Source organism: Callionymus lyra, chromosome 8, assembly GCF_982586985.1.
Source record: "Callionymus lyra chromosome 8, fCalLyr1.hap1.1, whole genome shotgun sequence".
Taxonomy (NCBI): Eukaryota; Metazoa; Chordata; class Actinopteri; order Syngnathiformes; family Callionymidae; genus Callionymus; species Callionymus lyra.
This window is the reverse complement of record NC_141825.1, coordinates 15658581-15682973: the sequence shown is the minus strand read 5'-3', so window position 1 is coordinate 15682973 and position 24393 is coordinate 15658581. Positions and strand designations below refer to the sequence as shown.

Sequence of the window (24393 nt, the reverse complement as noted above, 5' to 3'; positions counted from 1 at the left end):
TGACTGGTTAAACCGGTTTGCTCAGAATTACAAGTCACACAGATTATAAACTGAAGACCATTTAAAAAAAGGATTTACGATACGCAGTTCGCAAATATTGCGTTTGTGTAGCTTGTAAAGAGGGATCGCCACACATGGTCTGGGAGGAGGGTGGTGGGGGGTCGCTCTAGCAAGTACCTGTAAACCCCCTGGAAAGTAATTAGTAGGTGTTGTTGTCATGATCCCTCCCCCAGAGTGGAAGTCATTTGTTCCACACGTCAAGAGACACTAGTTTCACAATAAAAGTGTATCTTGTGATTGTAATTAATAAAATTGACAAACGAAACTGCAGCTATTTTATTTGAGTTAAATCACATCTTCACCTCATTTACAGCAAATCCTGGCTACTGTAGACAGGGAAAACTCTACGACTGAGTGGTCATGCGATTAATTGTTCTATAGTAAAAAACACGCGCTTACGTTCTTTCTTTTAATCAAAACCGGAAGTTTAAAAGCTGCGATTACGGTCCCCGTGCTTTTAATTTGGAATTTACCACTCCACTTCCTGTTTACCTCTCGCGCAGCGTTTGTTTCACTTGTTGCCTCCGCGACTCACAACTTAGTGGCTTTTCGTGTTTCCAGAAGTTCAGAAGCAGTGGATCTTAGTTTGGACTCTCGAGAAAACTGAACGCATAAATGGAATCATCTCTCGCGGGGTCGAAGCTACAGAGGGGGCACCACCGCGGGGCCACAGGGAGCCGGTGCTAGTGCGCACCCACCCGGGGGGGGGGGAGAGACTCGGTCATCCGATGACTCGCATGGGAAGAAGAGGTTCTTGTCACTCGATGGCTTAAAGATGGTCGCGACTTTTTTCCCGCTGAGGAAACTGAGGCGGAACAGCAAGTATGTGGTGTTCGGGATGATCCTGCTGGTCGCGGCGGTCGCCGTGTACAACGAGATGTCCGCGGCGGGAGCGTGGAGCGAAGGGACCGGTGAGTTTTTTAACTGTTGGTGCCTTGAAAGTTTGATGGACGCTTTGCATCGGTCAGCACCTGCACAGGTCTGGGTTTCAGCTCAGGAGAGTTTCTAGTTCACTCCATCCTGACAGCCTGGAAACTTTTGAGAAACATTTTTTAAATATATATTTAACTACCTTAAAGATCCAAATATTTGTGTAGGCTTAGTTTAAAAAAAAAATATTTTATTAAAACACGTTTTTCTTGTTTCTTTGATCATTTAATACAGTTGAGACAATTTTAATTTCAATATAGAAAACATTTATATTTAAAAATAAAGATAAACCATTGATGATTAATTTGTATCAAGCATTATAAATATTTGTTTAAAGGTATTATTTACTTTAGTTTGAAATATAAGCCTGACTTTAATAGCTGTAATTTTCTAAATGTGTTCAACAATAAAAATAACAGTTTTCTTCTATCTAAGCTAGCATACTGATACTTTTTTTTAAATTGGCAAAAATAGCCATTTAAATGCAAAAGTAACATGGACTTAAATCTAGATTTACACAAATTCTGCTGCTGTTATCTAAACACTTAACTTGAGGACTTGACCTCGTCTTTGAAGTTTGCTTACTGACCCAATACTTGAAAACAAGGGCAAGTACTTGGCAACGGAAGACTCATTAAAATCAAATATGCTGCGGAAAATGGTGACAAAGCAATCTTAGCACAGTCCTTTGATGAATCAAGATTGTTGTTCTATTGTAAAATATCCATTAACCATGTTTGCCAGCCTTCAATATTCAAATGATATCCAAATCACACAAACATTTGCTTAAACTATTGTTCCTTAACTGAGCTTTTGTCCTGTGCAGAGTTGCTGAAGTACTCGCTCACATTTCTTCTTGTTTTCATGCATATTTGAACAATATCTTTGAGAGCAGAGTACTAGTACAACTAGTACCAGTACTAGTTGTACACAAACACCATTCTTTGTATTCTACTGATGGTTGTCGTTACCAAACCTGTCAAATTTACTCACAACACTTATGAAGTGATAACTTCTTTTTTTAAGTAAAACTTTATGAATCTCACCTGAATGTTTACATTCTTTTTTTAAATTCAACAAATTAGTAACAAGATGCAAATCAATATTTTTCATCGTTTTAATATCTCTCACACTTACTCGAGACCACAGTGATGTGTTAGAGTAGAATCTCATTGATTCAATATTTTGACAACTGATGTCAAATACAAATAAGAAGATCAAGTTCTTTCACTGGTGGCTCGACTCTAACAAAAATATTTATCAGAATATAATTGTGTGTATAAGATCTTCCCTATCCACTTTATTTTTTTTAATCCTTCTCCATGATCATCCTAGTTTTCTGTTATCTTAAGTGATGTTTGTATAATAATATTTATTATATCTGCAGAGACTGAACTCTGATAAAGTCGTGGTGTCTTAACAAATCATAGCCTTGATTTAAGGTTTACAAATGATCAAAGAGAAAATCGTAAAACTACACGATAGTGCCTCCGAAGGATATGACAGGCTATGATGAGATTGTTGCTTCCAAACCCTTTTTTCTTGTTTTAAAAACGTCCACATTAAATAAAGGGCTTTAAATCCTCTCTTATCCACCATTCTTCCCTACAGCATATCCACCTACTTTTTATGTCCAAAACCAGCGACTGTTTAGTATCAGCCAATCATATTTACCGTGAATGCACAGTCAGGTTAATATAACTTTGATAATGTTGTCTGTTTTTAGATAGATGGATAGATGGATAGATGGGTAGATAGATAGATCGATGGATAGATGGGTAGATGGGTAGATAGATAGATCGATGGATAGATGGGTAGATAGATAGATAGATTGGTAGATAGATAGATGGATGGATGGGTAGATGGATGGATGGGTAGATGGGTAGATGGATAGATGGGTAGATAGATGGGTAGATAGATGGATAGATAGATGGATAGATGGGTAGATAGATGGATAGATGGGTAGATAGATGGATAGATAGATGGATAGATAGATAGATAGATAGATAGATAGATAGATAGATAGATAGATAGATAGATAGATAGATAGATAGATAGATAGATAGATAGATAGATGGGTAGATGGGTAGATAGATGGGTAGATGGGTAGATAGATGGGTAGATAGATAGATCGATGGATAGATGGGTAGATAGATAGATGGGTAGATCGATGGATAGATGGGTAGATGGGTAGATCGATGGATAGATGGATAGATGGGTAGATGGGTAGATGGGTAGATAGATAGATAGATAGATAGATAGATAGATAGATAGATAGATAGATAGATGATCGACCGAGAGATGGGTAGGTGGATAGATAGATAGGTCAATATACAATATATATGTGAAAATGCACAATAATTAAAAAGTTTATTCTTAAAACATTATGCTTTGCCTCTTTTGTTTAGTGCAATTTTTTAAAGTGTCAGTCAGTGTTGACAACTGTGAAAGTGAAAGTTAACACAGTCTAAAAAGGTCATTATATAAAAGAGCAATAAAAGTCACACGCACATGTGTTCGCAGGTGGTTTCACGTCCAGCCAGCGCTTAAAACTAACACTCGGCCGTCAAGTGATTTAAAACGTAAAGACATGGTACAGATGTCGAGTCTACGCCACACAACAATTTCATCATCGTTTTTTTTTTTTAAATGCTGCGGTTGGGTCCGACAGAGGAACCAGCTTCTACAAATGTATCCACTCTGTTTCGTTTTCCGTGACTGGAAACATGGGTATTGGTGAAAGGCTTGTTTTTCTGAATGGAAAGGGCAGAGAAAAGAAGATGTATAATGTGAAAACGCCTGCTGCAGTTTCAGGTTCTGCAATTGGAATCAGAGAAATGTGATCCGGGAGTAGGAGAAACAAAACCACAATTTAAATAGATGCTCTGTGCGATTCAGGTTCTAGGGGGTGGGGAGGTCACAAGGTCAGCATCACAGCTTTTCACTCTAAATAGGAAGTTAGTCTTGTCTGACTTTTGCTCACCACACTTCCGGCGTTGGCTTTACCTTCTCGACACCTCAGCATCTGTTTCACAGCAAGTCGCACGGTAGTTTAGCGCTGAGGCGACAGCGACACGCCACAGATGTATCGCTGAGAACGGAGGCGACGGCGGGGTTTTTGCTTTTACTAAAACTGTATAGTAATAACAAAAGACCGTCACCCACCTACTTTAAACAAAAGCGTGTAAACACATGCCTCAGAACCGGCGCAGAAACACACCCACCCGTCTATACATTCCTTTGTTTGGCTCAGTGAGGGTCCACCTGAGGGACAACAATACGCTGAAAGGAGGACGAGATGAGTGTACGACAACATTTTGTAAACAGACAAATTCTAGGTGAGATATTCCAAATAAAAAGCTTAACTTGAATACATATTCCACTAAATACTTATAAATAGTATCCATTGTTCAACCAAGCAGCCCAGATAAGAAGGTGAAACCTCTCTTTTTACAAGTTTTACAAGCTTAGATAAAGACAAGTCTTCTAATGACCCATCTGGATAATTAGTAACTAACCCGAGTCTGCTTGTCTTCAAGGGCAGAAGTCCTCAAACAGAAGCATTTACAGCACAACCGTTTCAACCAGGAAGCTTTTTTCAAGAGGAAACTGGTTCAGACTAGCAACCTCAGTTACTAGGGTAGTTGATACAAATCCTACTGGGGCCACTTGTTTTTCCAGAATGCAAATCACATGGGTCGCTCCTGATAATAGATCGCACACACGAGGTACAGCAGTTAATAAATGTCAAAAGATGACATGGCTCAGTAGCAAGGAGCAAGTTTGTGTCCTTGTTCAGCTGATGAGGATAAAAGACAGATATTTAACCAACTGCAGATTAACTTTCATTGGGACTCTCAAAAACATTTTTTTATTTTATATACAGTATACGTATACATTTACGACTTTAACCTTTTGTTCAAGGAAACTATGGCAAACAAGAAGGTGCCTTTTATTCTATTTATTATTACCAGACTATTACCAAGTTTCCATTTAAAAATAATCCAAGAAAACCATCTATGTAATGGTTGTATGTCGATTTTAAATCACTTTGTATGCACTCTGTTTAGTCTTGTGTTTTATGATGTATTAATTAAACGTATGAATATCTATCTCTGTCATTTATTTGACTCTGAGTTATGTACTCTTTATTATATTAATGTTTTTTACATATATTTTATAGATTCCATTTTCCATCTACTGTTATTGTAGATAAGTGTTTTTCTTCTTCTTTTTTGCACAACTGTAAGATAAGATAAGATACATCTTTATTAGAGCTTAGTACAGCATCTAAAAAGGGAAATGATTTAATGTGAGTATTTTTTTAGTACAATTTTCAACTTTCTAAAAGTGAAACATTAACTAGCACGCAGTTTTGTAGCCATAAGTTCTACTTTCGCTAAATAGTGGTTATCTTTATGAGCCACAAGATGACAGTTATTTGCTTGTATAGTAAAGTTTAAAGACAAATTCATTAAATTAAAAACAAAATAAATCCGGATGTACCGTTGCACTTTACTGCCAAACGCCTACATGCTGATGCAATATGTGATAATCTTACTTCAATCAATGACTCATCATTTTTTCCCTATAGCTTGTCTCTTACATATGCGTCATAGAAGTTCAGAGTCAACTGTCAGTAATTTATAGTAAAACACGTTAGAAATTTGTCACCAACCGCAGTTTTCTCACTCGGATGTCTGATGAAGTTAGCAATAACATTGAAACGTATCGAGTTAAATGTAGTTTGTGTTATTGTGTGTTTCACAAATGTCAATAAAAAGATAGATAGATGTATGTATGTATTATATATGCAGAGGGGGAAAGTGTTTATCATGAATTTGAACTGAACTCTGACAAAGTTGTAGTGTCTTTACAAATCAGAACCTTGATTTTATGACAGGCTATGCTGAGATTGTTGCTTCCAAACCCTTTTTTTTCTTGTTTCTCTTATCCACCATTCTTCCCTTCCACCTACTTTTTATTTCCAAAACAAGCGACTCTCTAGTATCTATAGTGTCATATTTACTGTGAATGCACAGTCAGGGTAAAATAACTTTGATAATTTGGGCTGTTTTTAGATAGATGGATAGATGGATGGGTAGATGGGTGGGTAGATTAAAATACATATAATATAACATATAATACATCATCCTTTCACTCCATTCCTGCCCCCAAATAATTATACAGTATAATAGCACAAGGAATGAATGAGTCCCTGAGTCTATTAGTGTTGCATCAGGGCAGGAGCATTGGTACAGAAGATGCACTACAGAAGATAGTTCCTGCTGGCCGGTTGAGTACAAATCCCACTGATATAAACAAGTGTGCACAGTTGGGAAACGTTCCTATCGCCACATGCTATATGCTGCATGAGACTTGATTAGGATAAAAGTGTCGACTTTATCACAAGTCAAAAGCAACACAATAGTAGAAGGAACCAACAAGAACAAGCAGGAACAAAGAAGGTTAATATGAATGGAAAAAAAAAGTTAGAACTTATTTCCTGTTTCAACAAGTCTGATCACAGATATTTATTTGTGTTCTGGCTGATCCTCTAAATGAAATCATAGAGTCAAAGAAAGAAATTAGATTAAAAAACTCCAACAAAATGTGTGTGTTAACTGGAAGAAAAGTGTGTTTTACTTTTTAAAAACTGACAAAAACAAACTCCAAGGAGTTTTCCATCACAACACAAAAAGTGGGAAAAGGACATTTTATTAACACGACCTTCGTAGTGCATGAAAGTAAACAATTCTTCTCCAGTTGAACGTGTATTTGGCAAAGACCACTCCCAAAACTCAGATGCATCACATCTAGAAATGCAGTTTTTCATGTCAAGAACTTTTTTTTTTAAAGAAGATTTTAAGTGCACAATGTTATTCTGAAGTATTAGTTTTACTAAATGTGTAATGATGGCATTATAGGTGTTGATTTTGGGGGTATCTTTGCTAACACTTACACACTAACACCTTCTCTTCATCACTATATTAGGGGAATCGTCTCTTTTTTCGATAATGAAAGTTTGTGATTATCTCTGGGAAAAGTTATATGCAGCTTAAATAAGGTATACAAAGGTAAAACTGTTTTGAAAACGTTTCCTTTAACTAGCTCTAAGGCTTCTCTTGTTTTTAATCATGACGTCAAATAAACAGCTTTCATCTTTTCAAATGATGTCATTTCTTGCGTTTCTACTAAAAGTGGAAGATGTTCATAGTAACGTATGTTGTGGCAGATGAAGATAAAAATAGTCTTCTGCTATTTTTCTTCACTGCCAGTCTAGAATTACCCGCGGTGCTAAAGACAGACCCATCTGAAGAATGTGGTCGAGGCGATGGAACAAAATATACACCAGGCTTTCTTCTATTAAAGGGTTCCCTGGTTCTTCAAAAAGGGTGTTTAAACTACTTCAATTATGGGTGGGTGGTCACGTTTACTGGGGCTGTTGTGAGTGAGAGGGGCAGTCCAACTAACTCTATGAAAACAAGTGATTCAAACAAGAAAGAAAGATTTATTTTTATTTTTTTTAATTAATGAATATGATGGAAAACTGTTTCACAGTAACTCTCTCGCTGGTTTTTCCACCCTTATTCCTGTAACATGATACCAAAGACCGTTGTAAATACAGGATCAACATAATTGAACTTTTTCATTGAAAAAAAACCTGATATGGGCACAAAATATATAATATTTCATCATTGTTGTGGTTGGATTCTTGTATATACAATCCTTTATAATAACAGAGTCTCTTCCTCTAGGTGTGACCCAAGATGACATCCGGAGAGGAGGAAGGGTAAGTCTACACAAATAAATGCATGAAGCGTAAACGTTTTTTAAATGGTGAGTAAAAATGCAATTTTATGCTATAAAGGGCAAAGCGACCAATCACGTGAGCAGTGGAGAGAATTCCGACACTTGGACAGCCAGCTTCGTTCCTCAACCCTGGAAAACTGAGGTGCGTCTTTACATGCTTACATAAACCTTTTTTTAACCTTACATTTCCTGCCGGGACTTGCCCGACTTACTCGCAGTTCACAGACTTTTTCCTCAGGATACTATGTGATACATTGCTGCAGGTTTATGTGTTGCTCTGTGATTCTGATAAAAGTTAGATTGCAGGTGTTTTTAGTTTCATCTTTTCGAAAGGCTGTGAAATGGACTGAGAAGTGTACTTGGTTTTCCTGAAACACCTGGTTAGACCTGCATTCTAGAAGAGAAAGTAAAATGCTTCAAGTGGTTCCTGTCATCATATCATAAAATCTTTTTCTGGTGGGTGCACCAAATTGTTTGCCCTCAAGAAAACATCTGCATTAATACCAATTGGATTATATAAAAATCATGTAAAAATTTGTTCTTTTTAACGTTTAAAAAATTAAAACTATGGAGATACAAATATTATTCATTTATTTTCCACTTGATCCATGAAATCTGAAAATGCAGTCCAGTGTATAAAATGAAATAAAACATTAATTTAAAAAAAAGTAGCTTCCATCAATATGAAGTAAAGATAATAATATGTAAATTAAGCGTTTTTATATTTCTATTGCCATTTTATAAAGAAGGAAAAAAATATGCTATTGATTAACATGTCAATTTAGTTCTTATTGCTTTAAATGACACAGAAACACATTGAAATAGTATTAACAAATAAAGTAAAATGTATTTCAATATCATGAAACTGCAGGACTTTTCGACATTTCGTAACATTTTCCCCTTCCTTATAAAATGTCAATACAAACATATGCTTTGCTTGACCATAATGGGATTCAATAGTATTGCCGTTAATTCATTCAATCCATGGTGTCTAAATGTTGGCATTCCCAAGTTTGCCGATCTCTATCAATCTTAATAAGCAACCATAAAACAATATCAATCAATTATCCTATGTTTCATGAAATAGTGTCAATTTAATTATTCAAATTTTCCTGAACGCAGCACTGTGCTGTAGCTCGTTCGCTTGTTTTACAAAACATTTCTGGATCTACATGGAACTCCCAAACACCACCGAACTGTAGCCATTTATTCATTTTACTAGTTTCAACATCACCTGAAACTTTTAGTTAAATCAAACATAGTGTCTCTGTCCCTAAAAGACATCGACGTGCAACACATCTTCAACGTTCCATTATGCAAAACACTGAAAACATCCAAAGCATGAGATTAACATTCCTTTTATAGTTCTGCGTTTACTTTTGTTTTTTGACTCTTGTCACTTTCACATAAAAGCAACTTGCTGACAAAGAATGAGATCGTGTGTGTTTCGCTCCATTTAAAAGTCCAACCTCATCATCTTTGGCGAAACTTATTGCTGACGGCGTCTTTTGTTATCTTTGATCTCGGCTCAGGTGGAAATTCTTATTCTGCTGATGTTTACAGTGAATCTACTTCCTGCTTACTTTAGCTAATCTTAGGTCTAATCTTGTTCTAATCTTGTTTATATAAGTTTGTAGTGTTCGCCTGCAGGAATCGGCTAAATGTTTTTTCTTGATAACGGCGGTGCGGGTAGAAGAAGAGGTGGAGAGATACTTTCAATAGTTTCACCTGCACTATAGGAAGAAGACAGTCTTGGTGGAATGAGGAAGTGAAGTTAAGCCTTAGGATTGTCGGGTAATATAGAGGGCTGTATTGTTGAGGTAAACTGGTTGGTTTAGTTAACAGACTTGAGAATGTATTCGCGCCGACAAGAACATATTGAATTTTAAATGTCTTTTCATCTTGAACCCGAACCGCAAACAAGGAGGCTGGTCTAAAGATAATGTTACGAGATAATGTTACCATGAATAGCTCTGAAAGTAAGAACCAGAATTTTAAGGATCAACTTTAAAATTCTGGTTCTTACTTTCAGAGCTATTCATGGTCAGGCTCCTCCTTACATCACTGATCTGATCCAGCCTTACACCCCAGCTCGGGCTCTGAGGTCTGTGGATCAGAATCTACTTATGGTTCCACGCACACGGCTCAGGACCAGAGGAGAGAAATATTTTCAGGCTGTTGCTCCTAAGCTTTGGAACGATCTTCCTCTCTCTTTGCACTTGATGGATCTACTGACTCCTTTAAGAAACATCTTAAGACGTTTCTATTTGTTCAGGCTTTTCCTTGAATTTCTTGAACTCCTGTGTTGTTCTCAGTATTATCTTGATCTTTAAAGTATATACTTTTTTGAGTATTGTTTTGATTGTCTAAGCGCTTTGTGACCCTGGTCTCGAAAAGCGCTATATAAATAAATTTTACTTACTTACTTACTTACTTACAAGCAATCTAGTGAGTCCTTATATGAAAGCCTTTTAGTTTGGAACCCCCCGATCTAGGTCACAAGTGAATGAACTAATAATGAACCACAAAAGGCTCCGGACGGTTGACGTTCACACACTCGGGTCCGTGCACAGAAACACTTGTGCGTCTCAGGTAACGTGGCCCAGAGGCAGGTGTCGCAGCGGTGTACCTTTTCAGGACCGAACACTTCTGCTCAAGAACAACTTCTTCTCTCTCTCTCTCTCTCTTGGTGTTTGTGTTTTGGCTTTCACAAGCTAGTTATGTGAAGAGAAACTGTCTGTGTGAAAGAGGTTTCCAGTTCAAGAATCAGTGTTTAGGCTTTTGATTGAAGTTTTTTGAAGTATGTTCTCTTTTCCTTTTTTTTTTTAAATCCGTTTACGTAATCTCAAAATATTAAAATGAAAGAAAATAGATTAAATGATAATACAAATATTATTCATATATTAATATATTATATATTAATCCATGAAATCTGAAAATGCAGACCAGTGTATAAAATGAAATAAAACATTAATTAAAGAAAAGTAGCTTTCTCTATATTAAGTAAAAATAATAATATGTAAATTAAGTGTTTTTCTGTTGCCATTTTATAAAGAAGGAAAAAATAAGATTGTATTGTTATATATTGATTAACATGAACATTCAGTTCTCATTGCTTTAAATGATACATAAACACATTGAAATAAAAATAAAAGAATGAAAATAGGTTAAATGATAATCATTTCTAAATCACAAGAAATGCCGGAAAACAAACCTTTACTAAATATAACAATAAATACAATTTCAAAATAAAATAAAAAGGAAAAATAGACAAAATGAAAAAACAAAACATTTCTGAACATGCTAGAAATATCTGTTTTAAACTAAAGTAACAGAATATTGAAGATATTAATTGAATATACAAATATTGATCATTATTATTAATGATTTGTGTATGGGTAAAGTAGAGAGTAAATTAATCTTGGAAACCACTAACAAAAGCAAAAACAAGCTGGCAAGAGACTGACTTATGCCTCTGGGTCTCACCTTGCTCTTGTCTGGCTTGTTGGGAAACCCTTGGAGGGAACTTGCAACACCAACACGAGTCGATGGTTGCCTGTCGCTAGACCATAAACTGCAACATTCCTTCTGTGAGGCTGCAGCAATAATAAGGGCTGTCACGTATTTGAGCTAAATTGCTATTCTACTCACAGTTGATGGGTGTAGAACATAAATGTCTTCTTTTTCTGCAGTATTTGGGTCAAGCCAATCTTCACGTGTTCGAGGATTGGTGCGGCAGCTCCACTAGTGGCCTTCGCAGGAACTTGCACTTCCCTTTATTCCCTCATGTAAGTACTCGCTCACTTTCATTGAAGCCTAAAAGCCCAAGATCTTAGAAATGCCTTTATCCAGAAAGCCTTTTTTTACTTTTCTATCAGTACGTTAAAAGCAAGACAGATTTCAAGATTCTTTTGTTTCAATTTTTATAATTAATGCACAAATGAGCCTGTTGTTTGGGTTAAACGGAAATCCTGTAATTTTTTCTTTTTTGTCTCGTTCTGTTGCTTCTTTACTAAATTTGAATTGCAACCTTGGTTTCGTCCACTTGCTCAAAATGCACTTTTCTTCCGGTTTTGATCAGGAAGAACTAACCTGAAACTTCCATTAGAGCTTCTATTGTTGTAGTTCATTATAGGACTTAGTAGTCTTCAATGGCTGTATACAATACAGTAAGAAATTACAGCATTATTTGTTCAAAATACTGTTTAATTATCCTCTGTTCTCATCCAGTCAAGGACCACCGTCCAGAAACTGGCCATTTCTCCTCGATGGACTAACTATGGACTAAGAATATTTGGTTACTTGCATCCTCACACCGATGGTAAGCGACAAAAAACTAGTGAATTACAAAGTGCAGATTTATCCTGAGCTCAACAAACCTTTGTTCTCTCGTTCTTTCAGGTGTATATGCGTTTGCAGTGAGCTCGGACGACAACTCAGAGTTCTGGCTCAGCTCTGATGAATCTCCACTTAACGTAAAGTTGCTGGTCTGGGTTGGAAAGGTACGATATGTAAATATATATCTGTAAATATATATTTATATTTAAATCATTTCTTTTTAAATTGTTCATGTGCTGTTTAAGTTCAAGGGTTTGGTACAGTTGTTGTTTTTTTTGTTTTTTTAATCTATTTCAGTTTTACCTCAAATAAATGTTCTACTTGTACCAATGGCATCCATTGGAAGCAAGTTCAGTTAGCAATAGCAATTTCTGAGGGTGACTCACTAGTAAGTCTTGAGAATGACCTACCTTACTATCTTTTACCTCTTGTTACAACATTCTATTCATTTTTTGAATTACAATACATTGAGTTATTCTTACTTTCCTGCCATTTTACTTAAGTGATTTGACTGACTAAAGCTAGCCTTCTATCAACTTCTCCTAGCTGCAAATTAGCTTAGCATAGCAACTGCAGAGATATTTAATTGTAAATTTTGTGTATATACTGTACATATATATACATTACTTTTCTTTAGTTCATACCTCTGATTGGAATGTTCTGATTTTCATATATATATATTAACAGACACGTTTAGTTATTGTATTTGTAATTATATATTATTATAATATTTTTATATTTTATTTATTATTCAGTATTTCCTGCAGGTTTACTAATATTGTATGCACCTAAAGGACAGTAATTAGTAATTGATTTGATCTCTTCCTTACATATCCATCGTCTATTTAAAAAATGCTTAAATGTCTCTATTGTGATTTAAGAGATTTATCGTTGCAGTCCCCTGTAAGAAAAGTAAACAATATATATTAATGTACCGCCATTTTTCAAGCCTTCTCTTCAAACAGCCTACGAAGCACACAAGTCATTTCTGTTTTGTTTGAATCTATTTTTGCTGCTTTCAGACTGGTAAAGAATGGACAGCCCCCGGAGAGTTTGATAAATATGCAAGTCAGATTTCAAAACCAATACAGTAAGTCGAGACTCGTGGCTGAATGTATATGTGTTTAACTCGCCTTAAGAGTAATATAGAATCAAACGAGTGTATTCACAAATAAAATGTGAAGCTGCACACAGGACTTTTTCGTTTGGAAAAACAGTTTTTAATCTCCAAATGGGCTCATGTCTCTTGTTTCAATTAGACAGACAATGTTGTGGTTACATTTTGTGTAAACTCTTCCGATGGGTTGGGTACTGATGCTCTGTTGGTTTGTTAGCCACTCAGATGTCAGTGCTTCATTGTTTATTTATTTCGTTTTGGGTTTCTTTGTCCCTAATGATGATCTTTTTTCAAATTTGAAAGACATACAGACATATAAAATGTATTATTTAGACCAGAAATAATACTGACAGAAGAGAGGACAGCCAAAATGAATGGAAATAACTTCAAGTTATTTACTATTTACTAAGTGTAGAGATTTTCTGAATATTGCTTTTAATTTTAAAAAGAAAACTGTCTGCACCGTTTTAAAATTAGCATTAGCTACAACCTAAATGTATTACTCAAGTAAAAAGTTTTTCAACTTTCTTTCATTAAAATACTGTAAATTGGCCACGGATAGCCAATTAAACAAAAAAAACCCAGGGCCACAGGTTGCAAACTGCAATTTTGAGTAAGACATAATCACTTTATAGTAGTTTAAGAGTGAAAAATAAATGTAATAATTAGCTAATTTTTTCTACAAACGTATCATGTAAAAGTGTTTTACCTTATGCTCAAATTCTAAATGTTAAAGGGATTTTCTGCTCAATTTAAAACATCTTCAAATCAAAAGTCACTTTTAAATGATCTCATAGGAAATATAATTAATAAACTGACTAGACATTGGGAGTTTCACATGTCGCTGTGGTTGGAGTGAGATTTAACAGGAAGCTAAGATGTTTGATTTATTGTAAACAGATTTGACCTTTGGAAGGAAGATCTTTTCAAACTACATGTCTACAACTAACTCAAATTTGTTTTGGTTCTTCATTTGAATATGAAAAAGTACTCATGACGACTCCTTCTGTCTCTCAGGCTGTCGACTCAGAGGCGATACTTTTTTGAAATCCTCCACAAGCAGAACGACAGAGGGACGGACCATGTGGAGTTGGCGGTAAGTTAAAGGAAACGTTTTTTTTCAACAACTATTTTTGATCGTCTTTTCTCCTCTCACAGTGGCAACTCTTGAACAGGGAATTCCAGTTTAACGTCATTGAATCAAAGCATGTCTCCCTCTACGTTAGTAAGTACAGTAACAATAAAAGTTAATAAAGCTTAATTTATATACCTTCAGTTCCATTTCCATTACAGAGCAAATAACTCGGCGTTTGACTTATTTATTCTTTCAGGAAGTTCTATAGTGCAGATGAAGTCTGTGGTTTCCTCCTGCTCTTACACAGCACTTATTTTGCGTGTGGTTTCATTTTTCAGACGAATCTGCGCTGCTTATAGGCGAAAATGGCCATATACCACAGACGGCTGCAAGTCACCAACAAACCATCAGGCAGCAGAGCAGTGACTCCGCAGACATTCTCAGGAATGACCCCCGAGACAATTTCTACCAAGGTGAGCGATGACTTATCAGCCAGAGAATCGGTTATAATCACCGTAGACGTCTATGACTCATTTTTTCCTTTCACATTTAGAAAATCTAATGTGTGTTTTTGGTTGCAGTTCCCATGATTAGTAAGAAGTACCTGGAGGGCGTTCTGCCGCACTGCTCATACAAACCCAGCTACGTCATTAAAGATTATCCTCTACGACGCTACCAAGGCCTGGAGTTTGTACGTATCCGCCTCTTTTTTCTTTACAAACTATTCTTTGAACATACACAACGTAGCACCTTTTCGTGGAAAAGGGAAAAGAACGGATTTAGAAATGTTGATAAAGTTTGGAGCAGGAAGAAGAACCAGAGCCATATTGAGGAAAGGATAAAGTCAAACTCGGGACCTCTTAAGATAAGATGAGGAACAGAGATTTTTCTTTTAAAAAAAGAATACCGAGAAGCGCAACACAAGTAACACTTTGGTAAAAGTACATTCTGGCATTTTGGTGTGACTGATTTCAACAGCCCTGATCTAGAGCAAACCTAGCCATGTGAAGTCGGGGCCACTTGTGTGCCTGTATTTACAGCAAGTGGCTCTCTTGAGTTCAGAGAAACAAATTACTTTATAATAATTTTAATTAATTTAAAATAATTTAGAGTTTGCCATTTCCCTTTTCTCTTTTAGTTAATTGTTTATTCAGATTTTTCTTTTCTTACCTTTATTGCCCCCCATTTTGCCTTATATCCTGTATTCCTTCCCCTACAACACCAGTCATATTAAATATTGCCTCATTAACTTGACATTTTGGTGTCTATTTTTTTTTTCCGTCCCTCAAAAAAGAAAAAAAATGTAACAAAATTAATATTATTAAATAACATTTAAAAAAAGGGCCCATTTAGTATATATATCGAAAAAAAAAAGATTACATTATATACAGTACGTTCATTATATCTGTCTTTATTGGCTCCTCAAATAAGTATTTAATGTAGCACATAAGAATGTGTCATTTTCAACCACTGATCTACAGGAGGAGAGTGTCGTGGGTGGGATGAAGAAGAGGCTGACTCTGAGCTGAAGTCCATCTGTTCAGGGCCATGGTTTAGATTGTGGTCACAAGTCGGGTTCATTGACGCATGTTGCGGTGAACAAGAAAAGGACATAAAAAGTCTGATCCAGAAGGGCGCAGCTTGTCTAGAACACCAACATACAGCCTGCTTTATCTTCCAGTGTATTTGTTTTTGAGGTATTACAAATGAAATGTCATCAGTAAAACTCATCAGCAGCACCATCAGCCACTTTTGAAGAAACGGTGTAATCCAAGCATTATCAGATTTATCAGATCAAATTTTAAATTCAAGGTGTAAAAAGCGACACACATTTCCTGCTTCAGCGATCACAGATAATGATGTATATTTTCTCTACATTTCCCGTTACAGGTTCAAATGTCTTACGTCTACCCCAATGACTACACTCGCCTCACACACATGGAGACGGAAGGCAGCTGCTTCTACCCAGAAAGTCCTTATATATCTGCGTAAGACCTTTATTTCTAACGAGCTTTATCAAAAAACACATCAGTAACTGCCGAGTGAAACTTGCACAAACCACATTTTCAGCCTCATGAATGTTATATATGATGTATGAGGAGAGTGTCAGCCATGGCAGTTTTTAAATGCAAACTGTATGATTTGTTTTCATAGTGTCACCCTTTATTAACTCTGAGAGATTTCTCTATGGAGATCAATAAAATATATTCAATTTAATTTCCTTTTTTCATCATCAGGATTTGAAATGCATGTTTCAAATAATGGGTGATTTTATTGTAGTTAGTTTAGGAACTAATTTTCCTCCTTTAAAGATTTAAAATGAACTAATTTGACATTTTCTCTTCCAGGTATCGCTTCTCAAGATACATGAGCTTGGACCAACCAGATCCAAACGCAAATGATTATGAATATGATTGGAGTATGACATTTTCCCTACTCAAAGATGATATTGCTGTACTACAAGTGTATTTACTCTCTGTCTTCTGGTTTATGTCAGATGATGGACTCGATAGAAGACATGCGCACATGGAAGATGAAGAACCTGACGATGAAGAACTTGTAAGAAAAGAGGAAGTTGGACAGAAGGAGAGAAAAAACAAACTTTTTTCGGACTATGGCGACGATTATGATGACTACGTCTTTAAGCGGAAAAGGAAAATCTTTTCGGTGGATGATCAAGAATCAAAATACGCCAAGAAGAACTCCTCGGCTAATAAGGCTGAAGTGGATTTGCAGGAGAACAGACCGCACACGAAAAGCATTTTGAAACCACAGTCTCAGAAACTAGCAGAAGCCCTGGTGTTGTTGGCAACCGGGAACCCAATCCAGCCAAACCAGAACCAAATGAATGAACAGAACTCTATTAAAAGGATAAAGGTAAAAAAATCAAAGGGTAAGCGTAAATCGGCACGGAGACAAAATGCAAACTTGGAAAGAAATGGAGAGCAACAGAGATCTGAAAGATTGGCAGTAAAACCAATGCAAGCAGCAGACGTCCCTAAATTGAAAAACAATTCTCAAGTTCATGAAAGCAAATATAACCGGACTCAACTTTTGAATCAGAACGGTTCCGCTCTGAACCCAAAACCGAAAAAGCGGAGGAGGTTTATAAAGTTGAACCAACAGCCAGTGGCAACTCCCAAAAATGACTTTAACAAAATGCCTCTGAAAAAGAGTAATTCCAGTCGTGGGGCGCACATATTGAATGAGATCAACTTGTTCAACGCGGACAAAGGCGTCACCAAAGATCGATATCTAAAAAAATGGGAACTTTGGAAGTACGCAGAAGAGGAAGGTTTCAATGCGACGGAAAACGAAGAAGACGATTTGGATTTCAAACGGGAAGAGGTGTTTGACAGCGAGGTCAACTGGAATCGGACATTCAAGGTCAACAACGTTCCTCAGTATCGCTCCGATCGGCTCGACCTGCGGTGCAACGTCTCGGGGAACCTGCAGCTTCCCTCTAGTGACGCCATGTTCATCGTGAACACCTTCATGGGGAAGCTTCACGAAAATCACCCGTGGTAAGTATCGAATAGTGACAAAAATATTTTTTAAGTTCATCCCTTTTTTCCTTTTAATCCTCAGGGGTTTAAAAGCAGATCTTTACCAACAAATGTTTGACAATTTATGTAATGTCCGTCATTAGTTGTGTTTTGGTCATGAAAATTAACTGTGGAGAAGTTGATAGACAACTGAACTTTTGAGATTAAACAATTTAAATGACATTTTAAAGCACTACAAAGTGATGCTACTTGATTGTTAGCATTAGCGTTGTTGCACTTATGCTAACGCTAGCTCAAGGCTGATTTGTTCTTTCTGCACACTTATGATAATATTTATATGTTTGTAAACGAAACTCTCAAGTTTTGTTAACTTGAATGTAAACTTGTATTATATATTCAAATTTCCACATTCAAAGATTGCTTTGGCATTGATTGGCATGATTATGCTAAAGCTAATGCTAGCTAGCAGTTATTGTTATACTGACCTACTTAAACCTGTCTTTTTCAAGGTAGTGCATTGCGTAACTGCTATGTTTGGCACACAAGACCTTATCATTATTGTTTATATTTGTTTGTATAAACTTAGTTTAACAAATGCATGTTGATGGTTGATCGATTGGTTGATCTTAATTGTATATATAATCGCAAACATTCATATTATTAGTTGTATGTGTTTGTCTAATTTCTTTTAACAATTGGGTAAAGCCAGTATTCTGAAGGGAATAATAAATAATTTGTCAAGTTATTAATCCTCTTTCTGTGCAGGATGTTCACTCTGGTGCGGGTGATCAATGTTGAAAAGCACGTCGACATGGTCCGGGGCGGACGCTACCTCCTGGAGCTGGAGCTGAGGGACAGAATGGGAAATCTGCTGCGTCTTTCGCACTACGTCTACGTGCTACAGTCCATATCCATGATGCACCACAAGGGGTACAACCGAGAGAGGGATTTCCAACAGCCTCAGATGGTCTTGTGCAAACCTGTAGGATTCAGCTGGAGTCCTAAGGCCACTGTCCACTTCATTGTTCCAGGTTTGAACGACTACTTTGTCTCCGCAGGTTCTGTATCCATGAGTCATTTCTTTCTTTTACTGGTAGGAGGATTATAGCACTTATAAATGCTTCTTAAGAAAAACAAAATGTAATGTTCATTTCTTAGTTGAATATGAATTCAGAATGATCAATGTTTTTCAGTGTAGTAAACTAGCTTCTCTCTCACACTTAGTGAAGAACCAGGCTCGATGGGTTCTGCAAATAATAACCGACCTGGAAAACATCTTCAGATTAACGGGAGACAACAACTTCAATCTCATCATCACCGACTACAACAGCACTGACCTGGACATCAAGGAGGCGCTGGAGAAATCCTCTTTACCAAGGTGAGCAAATATTTAATTTAAATAGGGGATTGTTTTCTGTAAAACATATTTTGTGTGCGTGTCAGTCACCAGTATGTGAAGCTGGATGGAAATTTCCAGCGAGCTGCTGGTCTGCAAACCGGTGTGGACCTGATAAAGGTGAGAAGCTTTAGAGTTGCTATTTGTAAATGGAGTAAATAAGACTCTTTTTTTTTCTCATTCTCTTTCAGGACCCTCACAGTATCATATTTCTCTGTGACCTTCACATCCATTTTCATCCCTCCATCCTCGACACGATTAGGAAACACTGCGTGGAGGGATTCATGGCCTTCGCTCCCATTGTCATGAGGCTGGACTGTGGAGCTACGCCGGCAGAGGCCAGAGGTACAGAACATCTGGTACCCTTTTTAAAAAGAAAGCACTAAAAATGAATTATTTAAATACAGTATTCTGCACGCTTTAAATTTCTGTACCCAGATTATAATCAACATTTAGCAGTGAAGGTACATTTTCTTTTCCCCTTTGATCTTTTTGTATTAGTAACTGTTTTGTGCTAATGATAATAATGTAAGCAAGTAATTTATATTTGTAGAGCGCTTTTCCAGACCAGGGTCACAAAGCGCTTAAACAATCAAAAACAATACCCAATAAAATATAAACTTTAAAAATTAAGACACATAAGACAAACACAGGAGTCTCCAGCATTATATGATAATGATTTGTTTTAAAAACGATCACTTTAAACAAACAAATGATATATTTTCTTTAGGAAGTCTTGGTGAAACTTTATGTTGAAGGGAACAATTGAGCAACCGTTAATAATCCAACTTACTTCCTTATTAACTGTTTGTAATTAATTGTTAACTATTTTGTTAATTATTATGTGAATTCTGCCTATTAAAGTAATATTTTACTTTGTTTTGCGTTTGCTTGTGATACTATTTCCTTACGTATTAATACACTTAATGTACTGTATGTTTGGTTTGACTTGTCTTTAAGGCTTATAACTTTTATGAAAAAATATTGATTAATCAGATCTAAAGATTGTTTTAAATGGACTGCTTTATGTAAACTAGCCTAATGGAGTAGTAGAAGTCGGTTCCCATGAAAGTCGCCTTCCTCCCCCTCGTCTCAGTGCATTAAAGAAACTACTATCACAAGACAGACTTACAAAAGCCTTCATGCTTCCTTTGTTGTCATCCCGAAAGTCCTCAGACACGGCCCCACCCAGTTCACCTTGAAAGTATCGGGTTGCTTCACAACAATATGTCCCTTTTTTTTAAACTTTATATTGTGCTGTATATATTTCACGGCAGACAGTCCTCCAATTCCACTCATGCTAAAGTTCAGTCGACTCAAAGGATCCCAGTTGTTTTGTCACATTTTTCTTTGGAGTGAATGTTACTTATACTTATTAAGAAGAACGGGAATCATTGAAATACCATTAGTAGTTTCAGCCAAAAGTCAGAGCAAATCAAATCAAAAGAAAATATACAGTCAAGATGATGTGTAATTCAAGCTACTAAGGGTCCACAATGAACATGAAAAGTCCATATATTTGACACTGCTTGAAAATTAAACGACGAATGGTTTGTTTTGTTGCAGGGTACTGGGAGGTGAATGGTTTCGGTCTGTTGGCCATCTATAAGTCCGATCTGGACCAGGCAGGGGGGATGAACACCAAGGATTACAGGGAGCGTTGGGGAGGAGAAGACTGGGAACTCCTGGACAGGTAACCCTAGTTTTCACTGCTTTCTACTGAATAACTTTATTGCAAGATACTTTAGCTGTTAACGAAGCATCTGAGGAAGTGAAAGTGATATTTGGATAAAAAGCTTGGTCTTGAGTGAGGGTGAAGTTGTTCTCCCACTCTAGATTTTTAATAAACAAGATGTCTGACTCTTTTCATCCAGGCTATGATCGATAGTGGGAAGTTCTAAGAAACTGGTGCCATTTCTAAATTTTTTTTTTAGTCATCTGAGACCCTTCAATTACCTGTTTGGGACATTTTAGTTTTTTTATTTGATTTTGAAATTGGACCAACCATTTCTCAAAGCAATTCACATTATGTCAGACACAAAACATACCCTTCCTTAAGCATACATCTCTATTAATCTAAACATTTTAATAGTGACCCAGGTGTCTTTACCATCCCATAATGGACAAAATTCACCCCACTTAAAACGGGATACATACGATCCAAACATTTTCTAATCTTTCTTTCAATTATTTGATGATAAAAATGTATAGGTTTGTCTGTTAATTGGTGATAAACATCATTTAAAAATTCAGTTTTAAAGTATATAAAAATAGAAAGTGCTATAGAATGATAAACTTCACCTGCACTTTTATCCACAAGCTAAGCTAGCAAGTATATTATATATTATATTTAAATTTCGATCACTTAAAATTACAGTTTCAAAAAGTACTAGTAAATCATCTAATTGCATGGAAAACTTGTATGCTCGAGACCTTGGCTCCTTCAAATTGTTTGAGTGATGTCATCTACATACACAGAAACTCTGTCTTGGTAATTGTCATTATAATTAAGTTTAACCGGTCGTATAGAAAAAACAGTTTGACGGTCATAAATCATGTTTTATTTTTATACTAGACATTCATTCAATGGCATTGTAAAATACATCATGTAATTAACAACACCTTTTATTTATTATTATTATTTATACAGTCTTTAAATGCGGGTATATTTTGAAGGCTCCTGGCATTACGATGTTAAGCAGTAAAAAATCTATAGTTCAAAAGGAGTGTCTGCTTATCACCCGGAACGCCGAGTACGTAAAACTTCAACTCAAAATCCTCCTCTCTGTTCCAGAATTCTTCAGGCCGGGCTCGAAGTGGAGAGGATCTACCTGAGGAACTTCTACCACTATTATCACTCTCGACGGGGAATGTGGAACCGCAGAGTGTCGCGAGGCCGGAGGTGACCTCTGATCATTGTTGCTGGGCCACTACTGTAGTTGCTACGGTTACACTAAAGGCAGCTGGCTCGCCTCCTGGACTTGTTTGCGGACCGGAGCTTTCAATGGAGGGTTCTGGAAGCATGGAGGGCGAAGCTGAACGTGGTTTTTTGAGGAGATGCCACTGAGTCATTTCACTGGAGAATTCAGGACCAATCCTGCCGAGGAACTTTTATACAATATTTTGCACTAAAAAGACGGCCAGAACTGGGACCTGGATTATGTGGACCTACTGTAGAGAAGACACTTTAGTGACAGTTTCTTAAACGTCACTGGGATTGTTATAGTTCTTTTAGATAATTGATGTGTAATAATTATGCCGACGGCTACACACCAAAGCCACTAGCTGGTTTCATACTTCCTTGAGGTGTGTCTAACTTGCGTCACACTGACATGTGATCATGTGACACACAGCACATGTTTTAGCTGCGATGATTAAATCAACCGGTCGAGCAAAAAAAAGAAAACTTGACAAGCCAGCAGTTAATAGATGTTTTACACCTTGTAACGACGAAAAATGAGTCATTCTTCTGCCAAGATGACGGGTTGTTGATGGATCTTTGGAATTCCTTTTTTTTTTTTTTTTGGATAGGAATGAAGTAAAGACGTAGAACTTGAGGTCCCACCACCTTCATTCAACTCCTTTCTGTTGGCCTAGAACATGCAGAAAAAAAGGGATATAAACTTAAGAGCAGAGCTCAAGCAGAAGGTTTCTCAGGACGCTTGTTTAAGGACATAAACTCACCACTTCTCTATCTTTGACATCAGATCAGATAAGCAGGACGGATGATTGTTCTGTTTATTGACTGTGAGAAGGGTTTTGTTCACACATGGTTGTAACATTTCTTCTGTTATGGAACTTATTGTATTTATTTATTGTCACGAGGAAAACAGAATTGAATGTTACCAAAGAATGTTTTGCAGGAATTGTCTTTTTTTTTTTTCACTGTTTTTTATATCCATGTGGCCTTTTCGTGATCCTGCTGATATAATGTTGATTTAAAATGATGCGTTTTTTTTGAGCCGCATGTCTCATGTCTAACTATTGTTTATGTATTTTGTTTCTCTGGGTTTTTCATTTACTCCCCTTTGCGTTCATATACCTCATCACTCCTCTCTGCTGGACTTTAATACACATCTAATATTCATTACTCAGGATTACATTTTCTCCACACTGTACTCTTTGGAAAAACTGTAACATTTTGTTGTGCCTTCTATTTGTTTGTTTTTGTGAGAGCGGTACATTTTTAAATAAATAATGTATTTTAACTTGTCAACTTCATTTATCTGAATGTTTTTATCGTTTATATCCGTGAAAAAGTTGTCAACAGTACAATTTTGGAGACATTGAGTTGAAGTTGGGAAAACACCAGTTTGAAAAGATTATTTCTGGCTCCCTCGTGTGTCACAATATTGTAACTGCAATATCCTGGAGCCGTTGAAGCCAGATATTCTATTAGTTTTGTCAACAACAAGAACGCCTTGTCTTGTTTTCATCTTCAGCCTCCACATCTGCTCACTACTGTTCAACGTCTGACGCACATTAAAGTCCCAGCATGCATTTTAAAATCTGCCACCTGTTCTTCCACCTGACTTGGGTTTGGAATATACTACTATATGAAGCCATGACGCTTCTCTATTTATCTGAGCAACCAGTGTTTTTGTTCATGTAGCAGAGGATTATCAATAAAGGTCAAAACGTGTACAATTGCATGGAGGAATGAAATATTCATGGGCTTTTCTGGCTCGTGATAAATCATGTTACATATGCATAAAGTCTTCTGAGTCGGACATTTGAGGCGTTGCATCATGATTCTTGGTTCTTTTGGTTCACTATGTTTATCGTGGTTTGGCCCCTCCTGGGTGACGGATGACTTGTTTAGGGGACCCACCTGAACAACAGATGGATTGAGGACTTTAGACTTTAAGACTGGAGGATGTAATTATTGACTGAGAATTAAATATATATTTTTAATTTAAAGGAGATTAACTAACAATGGAAATGTATAAACAAATAGATTTTTATTATATATTTATTGAATCGATATAAGGAATACATTTTAACAAAGATTAATGAAAGTTTGTTTTAGACGGAAAACATTTTAAATAAAAATGTTTCCTAAAACGGAACAGAATCATAGCATAGTGAGATGTGTAATTTATTTAATATAAATAACGTAAAATGTTTCCTCGTTTTGAAAGTTCACATGACTGACAGT

The 24393-nt window shown here is 36.4% G+C and overlaps 1 protein-coding gene across 1 annotated transcript; it reads left to right on the top strand.

The window, feature by feature from the left end:
- The first annotated feature begins 598 nt into the window (after positions 1–598).
- On the top strand, positions 599–23445 carry b4galnt3b (beta-1,4-N-acetyl-galactosaminyltransferase 3b). The gene is made up of 20 exons (XM_087797480.1): positions 599–971; positions 7749–7783; positions 7862–7945; positions 11496–11591; positions 12034–12124; positions 12205–12305; positions 13164–13231; positions 14276–14354; positions 14417–14483; positions 14672–14806; positions 14915–15024; positions 16224–16321; positions 16682–16752; positions 16831–17857; positions 18605–18870; positions 19064–19217; positions 19283–19355; positions 19427–19580; positions 20802–20928; positions 22030–23445. The coding sequence occupies exons 1-20, from the start codon at positions 836–838 to the stop codon at positions 22139–22141; spliced, it is 3084 nt and encodes a 1027-aa protein (XP_087653606.1). The 5' UTR covers positions 599–835; the 3' UTR covers positions 22142–23445.
- The last annotated feature ends 948 nt before the right edge of the window (positions 23446–24393 follow it).

Coding starts and splice junctions, on each gene's coding strand:
- b4galnt3b (XM_087797480.1), top strand. CDS start 836: ATGGTCGCGACTTTTTTCCCGCTGAGGAAACTGAGGCGGAACAGCAAG. Junction 12,125..12,204: donor CTTGCATCCTCACACCGATG/GTAAGCGACAAA, acceptor TCGTTCTTTCAG/GTGTATATGCGTTTGCAGTG. Junction 16,753..16,830: donor TGATTATGAATATGATTGGA/GTATGACATTTT, acceptor GGTTTATGTCAG/ATGATGGACTCGATAGAAGA.